At 34.6% G+C, this 20,364-nt stretch overlaps 2 protein-coding genes across 3 annotated transcripts; both read left to right on the top strand.

The window, feature by feature from the left end:
* Positions 1-574: 574 nt before the first annotated feature.
* On the top strand, positions 575-7,085 carry LOC111778156 (uncharacterized). Of its 2 annotated transcripts, XM_023657829.2 has the most exons (14): positions 575-998; positions 1,693-1,751; positions 2,011-2,119; positions 2,931-3,040; positions 3,294-3,362; positions 3,516-4,130; positions 4,234-4,763; positions 4,868-4,932; positions 5,071-5,150; positions 5,239-5,343; positions 5,533-5,672; positions 5,756-5,884; positions 6,217-6,369; positions 6,442-7,085. In XM_023657829.2, the coding sequence occupies exons 1-14, from the start codon at positions 758-760 to the stop codon at positions 6,566-6,568; spliced, it is 2,532 nt and encodes an 843-aa protein (XP_023513597.2). In that variant the 5' UTR covers positions 575-757; the 3' UTR covers positions 6,569-7,085. The 2 variants fall into 2 exon arrangements, with proteins under 2 accessions (XP_023513597.2, XP_023513598.2); XM_023657830.2 differs by lacking the exons at positions 575-998; positions 1,693-1,751 and having other exon boundaries at positions 2,097-2,119; positions 3,286-3,362; positions 3,493-4,130.
* A 7,507-nt stretch (positions 7,086-14,592) lies between these two features.
* LOC111779097 (AT-rich interactive domain-containing protein 1) lies at positions 14,593-19,941 on the top strand. Its single transcript, XM_087119351.1, has 3 exons — positions 14,593-14,816; positions 15,237-16,123; positions 18,685-19,941. The coding sequence occupies exons 2-3, from the start codon at positions 15,695-15,697 to the stop codon at positions 19,444-19,446; spliced, it is 1,191 nt and encodes a 396-aa protein (XP_086975477.1). The 5' UTR covers positions 14,593-14,816; positions 15,237-15,694; the 3' UTR covers positions 19,447-19,941.
* The last annotated feature ends 423 nt before the right edge of the window (positions 19,942-20,364 follow it).

Genomic DNA, 20,364 nt, shown 5'->3' with positions numbered 1-20,364 from the left:
GTTATTTATTTTTTTTTATTATTTATTTTACTTTTTATTGCTTATAAAATTAAAAATTTATAATGTATTAGACACTTTTAAATTTTAAAAATCTTTTAAATACATACATAAATATTTTTAAAATTTTGAATTGGTTTTATTAATACTTTTAAATTTTTTAAAATTTGAAATATTTTTAATTTTTTTTAAAAGTTGAGGAATACAAGCACTATGTTTCAAAAATACTCATGAACTTCCTAAAATAATATTAAAAAGTTTGTAGCATTCATATATTGTCGGTAAGAAATTTTTTGATTTTTTTTTTATAAAATAAAATATATTAATATTACTTTTAAAATTTTATAAATATTCTTTAAACATAAAATTTAACTTTTTTACTAACGATAATATTTTTTAGATTCTTTTAAACCTTTAAAATATATTTTTAGATAAAATATAAAATTTAAAGATATTTTTATTAATTATATTGAATAGAAAGTATTAAGAATATTTAAACAGAAAAAAGAAAAGAACTGTGATAGATATTTAAAATTACTTAAAAAATATTATGAACAAATGTAGAAGTTACAACAATGTTCTAACAAATAACAAATGATTTGGAACTCCAATTTTTTTGTAAAGGTTCTAAATCTTTGTGTTAACAAAATTTCCATTACGGCTCCAGATCGAAGAAATCAGTGCTTCACGATGCGAATGACCCAAAATCTCTATCATTTCATCTTTTAGAATCCTGCTTCTCCCCCTTCCCCGTAATCGAATGATCCTACTGGAGCCGAATTGTTCCAAGAGTAATTTTCTGTATTTCAACTTCAAGATGGCTTCGGATTTGATTCTTCACACTCTTGTCAGTTTGATTCTATGTCTTTTCGTTCTGTTCTCGATTTTCATTGCCCACTGTGATTCGTTCGACGATTTTGCTCCTCACAATACCTTCACAGTTTCTAGCCTTGTGTACCCTCATACCCGGTTGCAGCCATTTCAGCTACGGTATTTTAGAGGTGCGTGTTCCGATTTTTTTTTTAAAGCTATTCTGGATTTTTTCCTTTGATGCATTCTTGAGTGATTGATTGCTTCATGGTGTCAGTGTCTTGAACAATTTGTTGAATTCGTAGTTCTTTGTTTACTTGCTATATGCTAGTGAAGAAGTTGCCTCGGATTTTATTTTCGTTTATGATTGTGGAATTCTGATTGGCTCTTAGTTTATGATTGTGTTCTGTTTGAATAGATCGCTGTTGAGTTTAATGTAATCCTGAATTTTGTGTTGCTGATTTTGATCTGAGAATTATATGACTTTCGACTTCGAATCGTTTTTGATATTCTTCAACTTTGAATCCTCAACAATGTATATTGATGAGTTACAATACTTGAGTTCATTAAACAATGGAGTTGATGTACTGATACAAAGTCAGGTCTGTTTCTGCCGTTTAACAATGGAGACAATGATCAAAGGTCTCAGGGAAGGATGTTCAAGCCATATTTCATTGAGTTCTTTGGACTAGAAATTAGGGTTTTGTTTGTTGAAAGTTTTCATTTCTTCTTTTCACTTTTTTTTTTCGTTTGCAAATTGATGTGTTTTACTTTTAGATCAAGTCGTTTAAGGCATATGGTTTGTTGTTTGAAGTGAGTCTATACAATATCTTCTTTGAGTGTTCTTTAAGTTTGTAATTTTGTTTGTTTTTTTCCCTGTTCCAGTTGAGTTGCCGCCATGGTTCTCATCGGTGTCTATTTCATTGAACTCAGACGTAGATCTCGTAAGTACGCATACGAAGTTTGAAAGTAGAACTACTTAAAGTCCGGTATTTGATGATTGTTCTATGACTTCAATTGTCCTGTGCTTATTTTATTTTCTGACTTTGATCTATTTCAACTTGCTGCTGCGGTTATATCCGTAATTGTTTTCAATTGGAAACTTTACGATGCATTTGCCTTGAAAATGTTAATAATTGTTACCATTGAAATATCCCGTAACCTCTCGGTTTTCCTGTTTCTTACGGTGCAAATTGCTTTCAGGACATCACAAAAGCAAGAAAGATACCGAAGCGTGCTTTGCCTATAATTTGCTTCAGAGAAGGCAGTCCCCCGCTGCCTGATGCTTCGAATACTTCCATAATAGATTCAGGTAATTTGAGTTAGCTACACTTAAACAAGCTTCACTTAGTTGTTCTAGTCTGTCTGAATGAATTCTTCTTAGCCTTGTGTTTGACATGGAATATTTTATTTCTAGGATGTATTTTCAGTAACATCTTTTAAGGTTGTTATTCTTTCCTTGAAAATAAAAGGAAGTAATGTGATGAGGCTTAAAACACAATTTCCTCAAAGACCATACACAGGACTTGAAAGATAGGTGCTAACCACTCTAAGTTACGCTAACCATTCGAGGCTACGAGGGCTGTATCCCCATTTTTGAAGCATACTACTTCTACTATTTGACTTCCCGCTATCTTTGATTTAAAAGTGGAAAGATACATTTCATGTGAGATCCCACATCGGTTGGAGAGGGGAACGAAGCATTCCTTATAAGGGTGTGGAAACCTCTCCCTAGCAGACGCATTTTAAAATAGTGAGGCTGACGGCGATACGTAATGAACCGAAGCAGACAATATTTGCTAGCGGTAGGCTTGGGCTGTTACAAATGGTATCAGAGCCAGACACCGGGTGGTGTGCCAGCACGGATGCTGGGCCTCCAAGGGGGTGGATTTGAGATCTCACATCAGTTGGAGAGAGGAATTAAACATTCCTTATAAGGGTGTGGAAACCTCTCTAGTAGATGCGTTTTAAAACTGTGAAGCTGACGGCGATATGTAACAGGCCGAAGCGGACAATATCTACTAGCAATGGCTTGGACTGTTACATTTCACTTCTCTGCTATCTGGACAATGTTTAAAATGATTTTATGTTAAGTGACGTTTGGAAGTTCTCTCCTGCAACAGGGTTAGCTCCTTTAACCATCCTTTCCATTGAAGGAATCCAAGGTCATAAAAATCTGGAGCAATGCTATCCCATGCAGCAATATATCGAATTAAAGCTGACAAATGAGCAGGTATATCGAGAATCATTTTGTTTTTCAATTAGAAGTGTAGAGTTCCTCTTTTGGAAACCAAAAGTTCAGAAAATAATTCGAATATCAGATTATGCCTTCTTGCTTTTGTTTTGGCTTCTCCAATAATATGTCTATTCTAATTTTATTATAATGACTTCACCTTCCCTTGGTTTTAAAACCTCTCTGATTTGAGCCATTTCTCTTTGTTTCGCGTTTGGCTGGTGATACTGATATCGTTTATTTAGTTGTTTAGATACCTCCAGGAGTCTGGTATTTTGGCCTTTTCAATGGCATTGGGTCGTCAAGAACGCAATCCAAGATGGTATGTGTATATGCCTTCGCTCACGCAAATTGCAAAATTTTTGGATTATTAATTAGTTGAGTGTATATTTTATATTTTTCTGATGAGAAAAATACCATTCTTTTATGGCACCAAAGGAAATGAAAGACAGAAACTTGTCTCCTTGCAATGCAGGTAGTCCGAGGGTCTTCATATTCGTTCACGGCTAATGTAACAGTGGAAGGGTGTTCACCCTCCACGATGTTCGGGCAATATTGCAATCATACAGTTGACCCGCTCTCATGCTCGTTATTTGATGGTCATAATCTTGCTGAAAACATTTTAGAAGCTATGTCATATAACCAAACAGGGGAAAGTTTGGTTGCCTGCAGGAGTACGTTGAAACCATCTTGTCTTGGAGATGGTGAACCAAAAATATACTACTTGGATGTGGAAGGTGTGGCGGAAGAGCTGACCATTTCAGCTACAAATGTGAGGCCCAACTTAACACAGTCAGATAACTCTAGTTATGTCGGTGGAATTAGTTTGACGGGCTTCACTCGTCTTGGTGCAATTCCTTCAGTTGCCCTGCATGATTATTCCAGTAACTTAAACACAGGCCCTTTGATTATCCGTTCTCCAAAAGTCGGCCGATGGTATATCTCAATAGTTCCTATTAATGTTTCGAAAGAACTTGAAAGCGTTTCGGCCAACAATGTGAGAATTTGTTATTCCATGGAATCATATGTGCTTCAATGCCCATATGGAAAGACTGGACCTAATTGTGCATGGAACAGATACATCCTCCAGGTAAGACCATATATCCTTCATTTGCATTTAGTGTTTTTCAATTTTTCTTGATTCTTGAAGAAGTTTTATGGATTCATTATCTGATTGATGAGCTTGACTGCAGGCAATCGTCCGAAGAGGTTCATCCCCCTTTGAATCATATTTTATGCCGATCACAGAACAGTACTTCAAAGAACCGAAATTTGCTGTTGAACCCCTTCTAAGCAACTCTTCAAATCATGGAGAACAAAAGTATGCTTGGACTTATTTTGTTTTGGATGTTCCTCGAGGCGCATCTGGAGGAAATATTAACTTTCAATTATCAACTACTGAGACAATGGATTATGAAGTCTATGCTAGATTTGGTGGATTACCATCTCTTGATAACTGGGACTACTGTTATAAAAACCAAACCAGCAACAGTGGTGGCTCAACATTCCTTTCCCTCTACAATTCAAGTAATGTAAATATCAATTTCCATATTTTATATGCTAGTGAAGGAACTTGGGTTCTTGGATTAAGGCATCCGATCAACAGAAGTTTGGCCAAATATCAGACTATTATGTCGGTCATGCTTGAACGATGTCCAAACAGATGTTCATCCCATGGAAGATGTGATTATGCTTTTGATGCTAGTGGAGCCGCAACATATAGGTTTGCTTTATTGATCCTCACACTGCATACTTTTGTGCTCTGATCTTTTAGCTATCCAATTCACTAGTTTGGCAAACTGAGTCCCGATTTTGTTTTTCTTCCAGCTATTGTTCCTGTGATCGAAATCACGGAGGCTTTGATTGCAGCGTTGAGATCGTAAATCATAGAGGTAAAAGTCACTTCAAATTCGTCATCAATTCTGAAGTTTCTCAGAAAGTTTTCATAATGGAACTCTAAGCTAAAAGTGTCAACTCATGTATAAATTATGTTCCACATCAATTCTGATCCTAGCTTGGAATTGACATAGGGCACGTGCAACAATCAATTGCTCTCGTCGTGTCAAATGCTGCTGCCATTTTCCCCGCTTTTTGGGCTCTTCGACAAAAGGTAAATCTAATGATGATGTTCTTGTTTTTTTCTCTGAATTTCAAAAAGGTTTTTCTTTTCTCCAAGCCATATAAACTTGTTCCTGCAGGCTCTAGCAGAGTGGGTGCTGTTTACCTCAAGTGGAATTTCAAGTGGTTTATATCATGCTTGTGATGTGGGCACTTGGTGTCCATTGTCATTCAAAGTATTACAGGTACAAGATTTTCCCCATCTTTGCCTATTTTAAGCTTACCATAACATTTTATACTATGATTACGAACCGTTGTATGAAACTAATCCACACCACGGAAGACCTCTACCAATCTGATGATGGGTGTTTGTTTGTATTTGTTCAGTTATTGGGTACTTGTTTTACATGGACTAATGACCTGATAATTTTCAGTTTATGGACTTCTGGCTCTCTTTCATGGCTGTTGTTAGCACTTTCGTGTACCTAGCCACAATCGACGAAGTCTATAAAAGGGTGATTCATACCGTTGTTGCAATCCTAACTGCTCTCATGGCTATAACCAATGCAACGCGGTAACTAAAATGCTTAACATGACCTGCCTTCTGTAGATCAAAAGAGCTATCAGTTATGATGACCAAATATTGAACTTCTACAGGTCTTCCAATATCACCATTGTGCTAGCAATTGGTGCACTCGGTCTTCTTATTGGATGGCTGATCGAGTTATTGACAAAGTATAGATCGTTCTCCTTGCCACTGCGAATTTCTTTGAATGTGCTTCACAGGTGACAGCCTTTTCTACTTGAGATGATTTTTTTATTTTGGATTTTTGGTATTTTGTATGATAATCTGTTTTCTTTAGTAAGTATAATAATCAATTAAGGGTCTATTTGGGAGAACCTTTTTGGTCTTGTCTTGTCGGTTTGCTAAGTTTGATCGTCTGAGGTTGCTGAGTATTGCTTCTGGAAACTAAATGGTTCGTTGTGATGGGTTTTTTTTTTCTGAATTTAACAACAGAAGGGAGTACTGAAATTCTAACGGGTGGAAAACATACGTCCTAATCAATATTAATTGAGCTATACTCATGTTGACTTGGAACTTGTGTATGTTCATGCAGATGGGAATCTATCAAAGCATGGGGGCACAATCTTTTAAAGACTCTGTACAGAAGATATCGATGGGGCTTTATGACTGCAGGTTTCACTGCATTGGCTATGGCTGCCATAAGCTGGAAATTGGAAACCACTGAAACTTACTGGATTTGGCACAGGTACCACAAAACCCCATCTCTTTCCCTCTCTCTTTTTGTTTCTCTTAGTTTCAATTCGCGAATTGTTTACAGCATTTGGCACTTGACTATCTACACATCATCTTTCTTCTTCCTCTGTTCGAAAGAAAGGGTTTCGAATGTTGACAATTCGTTTGTTTCAAATGGTGAAAACGAAAGAGAAGGTTCGAATGTAAACTAGGCTAGGCAGGATTAGTTGCCTATAAGTGTATAGAAGGAAGCAAAAATAGAGGCGATTTGCGAGTTTCAGCTGATTGGAGACCTTTACCCAATATAGCTTTTCGATCGGTTTCTGTAAATTATTTCTATAGGTTTCATTCTTTTGGTAGGAAAAACAAGACATGGATTGTGAATATGCATAACGTAGATTAGATAGAATGATCCTTTAGTTTACACGCCTAACCTCACGGTCATGCTCGTCTAAGGCGTGTTGCCTGTGACTGCATGTTGGATGTCTTGATCATGTTTGAGGAAGTGATGTCCATGGTCGCATGCCCGTCCCAACCCCTTTTACTTGCTTACATGTTAGATAGGTCTTGTGTCAGTACGTGGGTGTATGACCGGTCACCAAAATCATGTCTACACCCGCTAGGGCTAAAATGTCCAAAAATTTACTATAAGAGATGTGACTAATCTGTCAATTATTTATACTCAGGTTATTTGCTATCAAAATTGTGGTCATTGCTTATTTGCTTTTAGCCTATAACATTGCTTTCTCAAAAATAGTTTTTAACGCATTTCCTCACTCATGTTTTTTAAAACACTTTTTCTCAAACATGACCAAGGCTCGATCATTTATAGTAATATATATGGCAGATATTTCGTAAAGATCTAGTAAAGATATATATGGTAGATATTTCGTAAAGATTTGGTAGAGATATAGTTGATAGATTATATTTCGTAGGTGTTAAATCTTTTAAAGCTATATTTAGTAAACTGAAACAATATATATCCTAGGTAGTGCTTTGAAATATACTTACTTCCTTCTCTATATTCTCTCTTACATACCTGAAGTCATCCATAAAAATTATTTAGCCAATATTCCTCCTTGTCTATATTCTCTCTTACGTACATGAAGTCATCCATAAAAATTTTTTAGCCAATATTCCTCCTTGCATCACCAACATGATCTCAATTGTCAATTGTCAATTAAAAGCCTATGATTAACTTATAGGAGCCATCACCATACAACCTATGCATTTTCTTGAAGCATCCTCATATCACAAAATTTTCAGTCCCTTGCAGCTGAAACTAATTTCTCTAAGTTTCTGGATGCTCTTTTCACAAGCTTTATAAATAAAAACATCAACAATAACCTACCAATCCCAAGACCTATATACTTTTGTAACTGTGGTTGGGTGAGACCATTTAAGAAATATTTCTACCTTTGTTGGGTCTATTGTGATACCCTCCCTCAACACCATGTGTCCTAGAAATGATACTCGTTGGATCCAAAATTTACATTTTGAAAATTTAGTGAATAGCCTGTTTGCCGTTAACACTGTCAAAACCTTTCTAAGATTTGTTTCATGTTCTATATTTGTCATTGAATGTACCAAAGATACCATCAATGAATACAACAACAAAAGTGACAAGAAACTTCATAAATATTTGGTTTACAGATGTTTATCATATCTGTAAATACTGCAGGTTAGTCAAATCAAAAGGCATTACGGTATTCATAATACCCATATTGAGTTCTAAATGCAGTCTTGGGGTTATATCTTCATTTCTAATTCTCAGTTTATGATACTCATTCACAAATCAACTTTTGAAAATATAGAAACTCTCGGCAGTTGGTCAAACAAATCATCCATTCATGAAAGTGGATATTAACTTTTCGCAATCACATTGCTCTGTTTTCTACAGTCAATGTCTAACAACATAGATCCATCTTTTTTCTTTAATAAACAACATTGATGTTCTCTAGGATGATATACTAGGGTGTATAAAATCATTATCTAATAGTTCTCGTAGTTGTAATTTATTTAAATTTAGTCGGATTTGTTCTATTGAGAGCCTTGAAAATAAGCATGGTCTCTAGCTCAAGTTCAATGCTAAAATTTAACTTAACTTTTCTCCGTAAGTAGTCTACTTGTAGGCTCTTTCTTAATCATATCCTTAACGTATGCTAGGATATCACATTTTCTTTTGTCTATGTTTTAGTTCTCGACTAGAGAACTTAAGCCATTAGATTTTGTTCTTGAGTTCTTATTATGGTCTAGCCCAAGATCTTGGGCTTGAGTTTTAAGTTCTTAACCTTAGTCATGGTCTTGGTCTTGGTCTTGCTCTTAGTTCTAAGATTCTAGTTCTTGGTTCTGGTTCTTGATTCGTGTCCTTTATCCTTAATCTTGGTTCTTGTCCTTGGTTCATTTCTTGAGTGTTAACTAGTAGCTTTCATGTCTTAGTGGGCTTAGGCTTGTGTGGTATACATTAAGCCAGGGGTGTATGGTAAGGTTACTAATCTTGATTCATGGCCTTATGGTAGCATATTAATTACTTGAAAATCAAACCGTATCTAAAACTTACTTGACTTATGGCCTTAGTGTAGCATATTGATTAGTTGAAAATCAAAAGTTACCTAAAGCTTATCTTGATGCAACATCCTTATTACTTGAAACTCAAGAGTTGTCCTAGAGCTCATCTTGATACAGGATAGCCTCCTCATTGCTTGAAAATCAAGGGCTATCCTAAAGTTATCTTGAGGTAGCATCGAAAGATCAGGAGTTAATCTTGAGCAGATCTTGAGTTAGGGTAGCCTCTTGGTTATTTACAAACCAAGGACTAAGCCTAAAGCTTATCTTGAGGTAGTATTCTGACTACTTGAAAATCAGAACGAACCTAAAACTCATCTTGACTTAGAGGAGCCTCTTGATTTACTTGAAATTAGGGGCTAAACCTAAGTGTGATATGATAACTTTCAAGGCCCGAAAGTCAGCACAAGTCATTAAACTTCTAGTCCATTGGAATCATTAAGATGCATAAATCTTAGAGTCAATCATTTAGGGGTATTTTATTCATTTTTACTACGCCCTAATTTATACCCCTAACTTGGTTTAAAATGAGTTTTGTATAAGACTGGACCAAGAAATATTTAATCTCTATATAAATCAGTTAATTGATCATATGCGACTCAACCTTAATCTTTGAGTGAGTTATGAACTCCTACCTGTGAGAGATTGTCCTTTAATTTGCATAGGTGAGAATGACTCTTGTAACTCATTCAATATGTCTATCATTTTGGAGACTTGACTAAACATGGAGCTAGAAACATAATATCACAAGATGAAATTCAATCATTTCCATATAAAGAAATTAAATGAGTTTTTCTCTTAAGTGCTAACAATGGGGTCCCGCCCTCTCATTGGTCCGAGAGTGACTTGGTTTGTGATTGGATCATAAATAAATTATTCATCAATGAATTAGTGATACTTGAGATTAAAGATATAAGTGCAAGGGTAAAACGAACTTTTGATCCAGCTGTAATTATAAATAACTCGTGAATGATTGATTTGTTTGTAATGATTATATCAACAGACATGTTCTACACGGCATAAGATTGCAACTATAAGTCTACGGTAGAGTGACCTATAATTAATAAATGAAAATTGATTCATCAAATAGTTTAATTATATCAACAGACATGTCCTACACGGCACAAGTTGCAATCTTATAATCTATGGGTCTAAGATCTTCTTGTTAGCTCGTATAGCTCGTAGTAACACTAAAATGTTTAATTTAATTAAAAAAAATTGAAGGGTTCAAATTAATATTTAATATACTACATATATTAAATGTAGATAAGAAAATATATTTAATTTGATATCTTCCCATTAATATTTAATATATTAGATATATTAAAGGTAGATAAGAAAATATATTTAATTTGGCATGTTTCAATTTAGATATATTAAATATATATATATATATATATAAAAGGTTGAAATTGATATTATATATTAGATATATTAAATAGAAAAGAAAAAAAAATGTATTTATTCTATGTTATTTAATGTATTTACATTAAATAAAAATATATATTTAAAATTTGGTTGAGAAATTAGCTAATTTATGAAATTTAAATATAATCTTAAATAAAATATAATAGATATTTGAATACATTATTTGTCAAAAGTTCTTTCCAAAATCTTTTCGGTTTAGCCAAAAGGCATTCTCACACTCTCTAGCGGAGAATTTTGTTAAAACTTTTATTCTCTAACTGAAATTTTGTTTGAAAAGCATCTCACGATATTTGATTTGTGTTTGAATCGTAGTAAGAAAGATCTCGTAGAATTGGTTGGAGATCATATAGAACATTTAGGAATTGGTTGGAGGGAATTTAATGCACCATAGCTCCCAAATTCTCGAAAACTCAAGAGCAAGGAAACCCATAATCTAAAAGTTTCAAACTCGAGTTTTAGGAACCCTTATCATTTGGTTCTTGTCCCAAAACATTGGCCATAACTTTTTATTTATAGATAGAATCTCGACCGACCTTGAATCGTTCAGAAGTGACTTGATTTCAAACCTAAATTTTATGGATAGTTCGTTAAAAAAATCTACTTTCGTTAAAGGATTTTCAACCTTAGTTTTGAATATCAGTTGTTGGATCGAAAGAACCTTGAATCTTCGTGAGCACACTGAATTTTCAAGTCAATCCGACGATTATATTTGAAGATATGAAGGATTTGGTCCAGCTAATCGATTATGAAACCAAATCTATAGAAAATCTAATGGTAGAAGAATTTTCCTAATTATTTTAAACAGGGACATTTTGTAATTTTTCATTTTTGCTATTTTATTCCGAAAAATCTATAAAAAAAAAAAAATTTGTAATTTTTTTTTAAATGATTTTCTTAAACTTTGTAAAATGACCTTTTTGCCCTTGAGTTAGTTCCTTATCCTATTTAGTTTCTTAATCTTTTCATTGGTTTCCTTAAATTTAAACACTTTAATTGGGAGATGCATGTTACCTAACTATTGTAACGACCCTAATTTTCTATTGAAACAAAACCGCTATCATATGCATAGTAAAACTTTTTTATGCGGAAACATTCATTCAAAACACCCTAATTTTTTATTGAAACAGAGTCGCTATCATATGCATGACAAAACTTTTTTATGCGGAAACATTGATTCAAAACAATTTCATAAAACGATGCCATGAACTTATATGTTTGCCAAAGGGTCTTAAAATAACACAAAGGAAATATTCAAAGCAAATTAAAATAAAAACAAGAAAAATATTAAAAGAACAATGCTCTATACTAGCCCAAGGCCTATGACATAAATGTAATCCTATGTAGGTTCCATGGTCTTTGATGCAATGTCGTCGTCAACTGTACAGGGATGCCTTGCCTGAAATATAAAAATAGCACATGGCTAGAGTATTTTAAGAAATACTCAGTAAATGACCTCCCTTATTGAGGTTAGGGAAAGCAAACGTATGCAACATGAATAGGGACCTATCATTTAAAATCATAGTCTCTTAGGTGGCCTCCAGTTCGAACAAATGGAATGTGTAGTACTTTCCTACACGACCCACATGTATGAATGTGGCCCACCAAGCGGGTTCGCATACCACTTAAGCTTACATGATAGAGCTAGTTGACTGTAGCCGGACGTTCAGAGGTACAACGACTGTCATTCATCATACCAAGCATGATAGTCGTCGTATAGTATACGTGTCCATACTCATCATAAAAAGGAAGTATCTCGATGTAAATGAACTTACAATATGCATGAAGTTCCTATTATGTTCATCTTAATCATTCATGTGGTACAACCTCACAAATTCTTCACATATTAACCTAGGTAACATATGCATAAGCTTTCATACAATCATCATTCATAACATTACTTAGGGGTTGTGTGTCAGAAGACTCTTCATTGTCATACATGTCGTAGCATGTTATATCATAGTGCAACATGGCATCTCATACATGCATATCATCATAACATGAGATATCATTATAATATATCATATCGTCATATATCTCATGTCATCATAGCATATTACATCATCATCATAACGTATCATAGCATCATAGCACATCACATTATCATAATATATTACGTCATCATAATTGTATCATACTATCATATCATTGTAGCATATCACATCATCATAACATATTATATCATCACAAAACATCATATCAACATATATGGCATGTGTAGAGGCCATTGGGCACGTGTCGTTACATATAATACAAGTCTTCCAATCGAGTCGATAGTAGGGTCATTTACTTGGTTAGCCTAGGTCGAAGCTACTACGATCCCTTGATGGTAGCCTAATACTACTCTCTGAAATTTATTCTACCAATGAGTCCCACAATCATAAAAGCCTAATACTACTCTCTGAAATTTATTCTACCCAGGAGTCCCACAATCATAAATTAGAATTCTACGATAGGAATTAGCTCACCTAATTTTGAAGAGTTGAAACTAGCAAAAAAAAAGGTTCGAACATATCAGACCCAAGCCGAATAAGCCAAAATGATGGCCAGGAGTCGTTAGAAAATGTATTTTCTGATTGGCTTTGAACCGTTTAAGTAGGATGAAAGGGAGTAAGTGAACTCCTTTTTAGAATGGAGCCTAACTCCTCACTTTCCAACCTAAGCAATGTGGGACAACTTTCCCTTTTTTTTAATTTTATTAGGTTATTACATCATATGAACATTTGTCCTCGAGAGTGTTTAATCTGAAAAATTACTTGGGTATTTTCCCTAATCTCTTCTTTCTGTCCTTACATAGGCCATCATCTATCTGTAAGGACACGTAATCTATGACGTGAGTTAGGTCATCCAAGTATTTGTGGAACATGAATACATAGAATACGGTATGTGAGCCACAAGGAGGGATGGTGGTAGGACTAATTTGTATGCCACCGATCCAATCTAATCTATAATGTCAAAGGGCCTAATGAAGAATGGGCTCAGATTCCCCTTCCGTTCGACCCTTAAGATGCCCCTCGTCAGGAACACCTTCAAGAATATCTTGTTGCCTACTTCAAACTCTAGATCTCTACGTATTATGTCAATGTAACTTTTTCTCTACTTCAAGTTGTACGCATCACATCCTAACCCTTTGCATAACCTCATTAGTGGCTTGCACAAACTACAAAATATTCCTCGTTTAAAATGGTTCACTAGACCACATTCTATAGCATTCAGTGCCTAGGGGAACATTGTTTTTCAAGACTCATACTCGAAGAGCATTGTGTAACACTCACTAAATAGAACATTAAGTGTTTAAGGGTTTATCATATTGCTCCCTTAAGAATTTGTTTGGACTTATTACAAACTAGTATAACAGTCTCCTGGAAGATCTAGTTCATTAGAATTATATAAGTTGTGGGCATTAGTGAGTCAAGAGACCTCACAATCATTCATAACTACCACATTGAAACTCGGAGGAAATCTTTGAAACATTCTCTCTATTGGCTCTTATACTTGAGAGAATTTTTGTTTCTTGAAGCGTACTTCTTGTTCATTGCTACCGGAATTTTTGTTTCTTAAAATTTCGGGCTGATTGAGTTGGTGACTCGAACAACTCAAATAGAGTTCACAACCCAACCCAACCCAACTCAACCCTATATTTATTGGTTGAATTGGGTTGGATTGTTCGATTCTTTCTCTAATTAGTTTTAAAAAATCCTATTTATCTACCTTACACGTTTCATTATTGAGTAAAATTTTATAAAACTCAAATATCAAACCTTTATGAATTACAACAGATAACTAACATCAATTATTCTTAATCTTCTTAATACTCTTGAGACTAGGATAGGGTTGGGTTGGGTTGTAACCCTGTTTTCGGATTAGTCAGGTTGGCCCGACCCAAAAATATCAACTCTCAAACTGATCCAAATTTTTTGATTTTTCAAAAATTCAACCTAAACCCAAACTAGAAAAATAAAAATCAACCCAACCCAACCCAACCCAACGTTCATGATTTGGATTTGATATCTAGAGTGGTCAGGTTATCAGGTCATATAAACATTGGTAATCAACCCATTTGATTGAATGGGTCGAACTAAAAAACAAAATCAAAATTTAAAAAATCCTCCCTTCAAATATTATTAAAAAAAAAAAAAAAAAAAAGTAACCCTCATCACCCTCCCAAACTCAACCAAGGTTAATTCCAAACCAAGGTTAGTTTCATCAAGTGGATTATAAACATGAGGAGCATTTTCCCACAAAACCCTAAAAAGAAAAACCACCATTTTCTTTTGGGTATCTTTATCCAAGAACACTACAAAATACCCTAAGAAAAAGAGAAATAAATACAAAGGGCCAAGTCACAGAGCAACAAGGAGGACATGGAACAAGCCAAAACTGGTGAAGCTTTAAGGGATGTGGTGGCCATTACACATAGTTGCAGTAGAAGTAGACACACTCTTTCCAAAACAAAAGAATTATGAACAGGTACGTTCCTTTCTCTTCCAATCACCATTGAACCTGCCCGCTATTTTCTTTGTTTTCGTGTACAGTTCTCTGTATTTGTTCATCATTTTTGAATTCTAGTCTCTCAATATATCTGCAAATATGACGCTAATGGCGGGATGTATGGATGCTTCAACTTTTTTTCATAGATTTCAAAAAACCCTACCAAATCTTGTTTTCCCGCCAAAATTTTTGATCGTCGAACCCAATCGCTGATAGTTAACTAGTGGTAGCCGATTACTTGATTTTATGCCATCTTTTCGTGTTCTCGAAATTATATGACCTGAGATTTATTTTTTGTTTAAGATCCTTATAGCTTGGTGTGATTTTGTTTTCTCTGGCGAAAATGGAACCAGGGTGATTGCATTTGGTTAATAGGGTTTGAATTCCAATTTATGGCAGGATGTTGGGTGATAGCTGATGTGTCTGAGTTGCACTAGACGGTGCTGCCGAACGGTTTGAAAGGGAAGGGTTACATGCTAGACTTTGGATTCACTTTGACTGTGTAGGAAATCTTGATCGGATTTGAATGTGCTTCAGTTTTGAAGTTATATTAAATCAAGTATTTGGATACAGAGAGTTGGAGTAAGTTGTGGGGAAATGAGGCTGCAGTTTGAGCTCTGGATGTTACAAAGATAGAAAGAAGTCTGCTGAGTTCAGAAAACTCAGAGATTCTTGATCTGAAGAAGGAAGCTGAGTTACCTACACATCTAGGTCTGGCGTGCAGGTTGTAGTGCTAGGATGGTGGTGACACGAATGGAGCTAGCAATTGGGAATTGCTATGCGAAAATTCAGCAAAACATGTGGTAGCATCTTGTGGTGGTCGTGAATTGGGTTGAAACTAAAAGGAAACTGCAGTCATGTTGTCAGATGAGCTCATGAATTGTGTTGGCTTTGACGAAAATTCAATTTCAGATTTTTCCAAGAGAATATTTGATATGAAGAGTGATAGGATGAAGAGTGGGGTTGTATTTCCTCAAAGAAGCAAGAAACTCCAGGATATTGATCATTGCACCATCAAAAATGAGGATATAAAAGTTATCGATCCACCTTCGGTCAAGGAAGCAAATTTTGTCTCAGAGAGAACGCAGAAACCGATGTTGGGATTGCTTAATTGGCTGAAAGATGTTGCAAGAAACCCTTGTGATCCATCAATATGTTCACTACCAGAAAAGTCAAAATGGAAATCACATGGAAATGAAGAGGTTTGGAAACAAGTTTTGCTAGTTCGAGAGGAATTTTTTGTAAAAAGACGAGTCGATGCAAGTAGCGAGCAATCTTTCTTGCAGGTACTTTACATAAATTCTTAAGTTGTTTATATTATATCTTTATCCATATAAATAATCAAATGCTATTTATATCTGTGCCTGTATGAAGTTCTGTGTGTTCTCGTTGTCCCATGATATATAAGTTGATTGTAGTATTTTTCGAACTGCTTTTAGTATTTTATTGTTTTTCATATCATTGTTCTCTCCATCTTGATATGATTTTCATACTATGCATTTAGATTGGTATCCCTTCACATCTTAAATAGTGTTCTGTTCCTTGTAAACTGCAAAGATTCTCATTGTGAAGGCCAATATGGAACTATGTCATAATCTTAAAATGTATCATCGAGTTACTACAATAATTTTCTTTCATCTGATCTATAGTATCTATCTAGTTTAGTTGGTTATTTAGTATTATGAACCTTTGTATCTCTTAGGAATTTCTGTAGTGTCCTTTCTATATGTTTAATGGTTTAATGGTCTTGTGTGAATATAAAACTATAGAATCCTTCATATCAACTCAGAATATTATTTATCTCTGTATGAAGATACTATGAGTGTTAGCTGTTTAAAATTATGGTTCCCATATTAAGAAGAAATGAAAGTACTTTAGATGTCGATTTAACTATGTTCTTTTGTGGCCAATAGCTTGAATCTTCGAGTGTACATTTGATTTTTGAACTGCTTGTAGTTCGTGTGTGTGGAAATGTTTTTAGGTCCTTGTGAACATTTTTGAAAGGTACTACTTTACTAGAAACACCAAGCAAAACTCTTCATTATTTTTATTAGAAGTATTTTAAACTAGGAAATGCAAAATAGTAGCTACATTGTGATATTTACAGATTCTTTTTTATTTTATCAGCTATCAAAATTTGTAAAACTATCCCATAGGAAGTATATTATTTGCTCTAAAATAAGTGTTAAATTATTATTATCATAAATAGCTTTTGGGAAAAATTCATGTTTATTCCCTATATGTAACCTAGTGAAGTAGTATGATGGTTAAGTTTTTATTTCGTAAAATTGAATCTTGAGCTTAAATAAGTGATGAAATTGGTTCCTCCAAATTAATTAGAAAAAATTTCACGAACCAACTAGTAAATTGTAGAAAATACCTGTAAAATACTGTAAAAACTATTTATATCCAGCCATTAAAATATCAAAATCTAGCCTTAAACTTGAGCGTGGATATTAAGTCTAATATTCAACTAACAAAATCAAGAAAACTACAATTCACCAAAATAGTCTCATTCAACCCTAAGGACTACAAAAGGCCAATTTGATAATTATATAAAACCTAGCGATTTGATTTTTTGTTTATGAAAAATAAGCTTATAAATTATACTTGTTTCTCTTTATAATCATTTGGTTCTTTGTTTTTAAAAATTGTATTTTTTTTTCTCATCATTTCTCTACAATTGGTTTCATCATTCTTAAAAAAAATGTTTGAATTTTTCAACCAAATTTTCAAACACAAAAACTTGTTTTTGAAAGTTTGTCCTCATGGTACTTATAGGTATTGTAATTTTTTATTTATTTTTTGCAATAGTATTTGTTCCCTACTTTTTTTTTCCTTTTTCTTTTTATAACATGTTGAAAGCTACTATTGGAAGTTTGAGGTCCTATTTGACATAAAATTTAATTTTATAACTAATGAATCAATTTATTTTCAAAAACTTTGAATATGTCATAAATATGTTAAACACAAAATTCAAAATTCAAAAACTTCTTAGACACAAAATTGTAGTTTCAAAGACCTATTAGACATTTCTTAGACACTTTTTAAATTTTAAGAATCTTATAGGCATAAACTTGAAAGTTAAAAAATTATGCTTCTAATCTTATAGACATGTACTTGTAATTTCGTAGACCTTTTGACATTGGCCAGGCGTCAGCCCCAATACATGGTCTTACCGACTTTGCGGAGACCTGTGTTTTTGGTAAACAGTCTCTCGGGCTTGGTCACTGTGACCCCCCTTTGTTAGGAGGCACCCTTTCTTCCAAAGTTAACAGAGCTATTTTGCCGATTTCCTTAGAGAGAATTGTCTCGCACCCCTAGGTATTCTCCCTTCCCATCTTTGACGGTTTTGGGTACAGGTACCCTTTTTTTGAAGGTCGTTCGAGCTTTTCTTGGGAGTATGATATGGGTTACTTCAGCTCCATAGCGCCTAGTAACAGTGGATTAGCGCCTAGTAACAGTGGATTAGCGCCTAGTAACAGTGGATTAGAGTAATGTGTTATAATGATGTCTAGGTCAAGAATTGAGAAGAATTGAATAAGTATGGTATCTAATGATAATGATAAAGTGAGTGTGAGAACGAGTGATAATGGTTTTTTTTTAAGGATAAGTTATACAAAGAAGAGGGAGGAGAGGTCTCCCTGTCTCTCAAGGACTTGTTAACCTCGCAACGACATGATAAATAAACATATTACAGAAGAAAAAAGGAAGGAGGATGAAATTAGGGTGTAAGGGAAGCCATTGGCAGGATTCGGAGTTGTAAGGCTGGGTAATTACCATTACCAAACTTAACGTCTTTGACATAATTTATTATCAGGTTCATTTGATCTTCCCTATTTTGCAGAGAAATCAGAGGATGCATCCTTGTATGTATGATAACGATACGGTTCCAATTTACAATCTTAGGAAGAGATTAAGCATTGACAAGAAGGTTCAATCTCAAGAACCTGTGTCTAAATCAAGTGATTCTTCTCCTTCAGATTCATCAGACGAGTACAAGCCCGTTCTCCTAGGGCCAGATTATCAAGCTCAGATACCAGAATGGAATGGTGTGATATCCAACAGCAATTTGAAGTGGTTGGGAACTCAAGAATGGCCTTTAAACTTAAAGAAAGGAAGTAACAGAAATCCCGTTGAAAGGGATCCCATTGGAAAAGGAAGGCGAGATCCTTGTGGATGCTTGGACGCTGGTTCAGTTGGTTGTGTCAAATTTCACGTTGCTGAGAAAAGGCACAGACTAAAGCTAGAGTTGGGCGCTGCGTTTCTCCAATGGAGATTTGATCAGATGGGCGAAGATGTTACATTTGCTTGGAAAGTAGATGATGAGAAAAAGTTCGAGGATATAGTGACGTCGAACCCTCCATCTCTCGGGATATGTTTTTGGGATGAGATTGTTGAGTCATTCCCTTCTAGGAGCAGGGAAGATCTTGTTAGCTACTACTATAATGTCTTTCTTTTGCGTCGTAGAGGACACCAAAATCGGGTTACACCGAACAAAATCGACAGTGACGATGAATCAGAATCCGGGATTACAACCAATGGATTCGGACACGAAGTGCATAACTCACCTGGCTCCATTTTCTACTCTCCCAAGAAGCCACGGTAAGCTTGAGGTATCGCTTGAAAACGGATTTTGACAAGTACGTACCTATGTTGATAATGTGATTCTGATTTGGAAACAGGCATTTTTTTATTTTTGATCTTTGTAAGGAAAGTGTGAAAAGGAAAATTCTTGTGTGTTACATGGAAAGTTGCAGTTGTAATCTGTGGAAGATGGAAGGAAGTCAATGGGACAAATACGTCGTGATTTACCAACAAATTGTTATGAAAACGGGCTGTTTTCCGAGGCTCAGATGTTCGGTTGGTTTCGATTAATTGAGGGGTTGATTAATTGGTTTGGCTAGATTTTGTCTCCAAGAAATGAGGAGGATCTTGGTCGTAAGGGCCTCTTAAACAAGGCAAATAGGTGTAGTTTGGAAGAGGATGCCATTTTGTTCATTACAAAGGTTTGATTCTTGTATATTTGCTCTCTCATGTTGGCTTATGAAAAACGTACAAGCATGATGCTTTAAATGATTAAAATCACCGTTTAAATTCTTTAGTGGTGGAATTTGTTTTTGTTTGTGTTTTTTTTTTTTTTTTTTTTTTTTTTTTTTTTTTTTTTTTTTTTTTTGTTATTTTGGCATAATCAACTCATTATAAACACTATTGTAATCACTAGCTATTGTATTACGGTTTCCCTGGTTTTTGTTGCATTTTATACCTATTTACTACATGTTTGAACTTGTCTGCATTAGTTGGGTAGGCAACATTTGCAAGTTAATCGGTCAAAAGACTTATTTTTTTTTCTCTACCGAGATAAAAATGAACTGTTCAGAACATAGGTTTGGTAGTGTTAGGAATCAACTCAAGAGAAAACTTTGCGATCAATTCAAGAAAAGGTTTTGGCATCGACTCACAGTATATCAAATAATAAGGAATCACTATAGAAGAAGTAAGTTTAGTGTTTGATCGATTCTATGAA

The sequence above is a fragment of the Cucurbita pepo genome, chromosome 17 (genome assembly GCF_057944985.1).
Source record: "Cucurbita pepo subsp. pepo isolate OVF chromosome 17, ASM5794498v1, whole genome shotgun sequence".
Lineage (NCBI taxonomy): Eukaryota > Viridiplantae > Streptophyta > Magnoliopsida > Cucurbitales > Cucurbitaceae > Cucurbita > Cucurbita pepo.
This window is presented reverse-complemented; position numbering and strand designations above follow the sequence as displayed.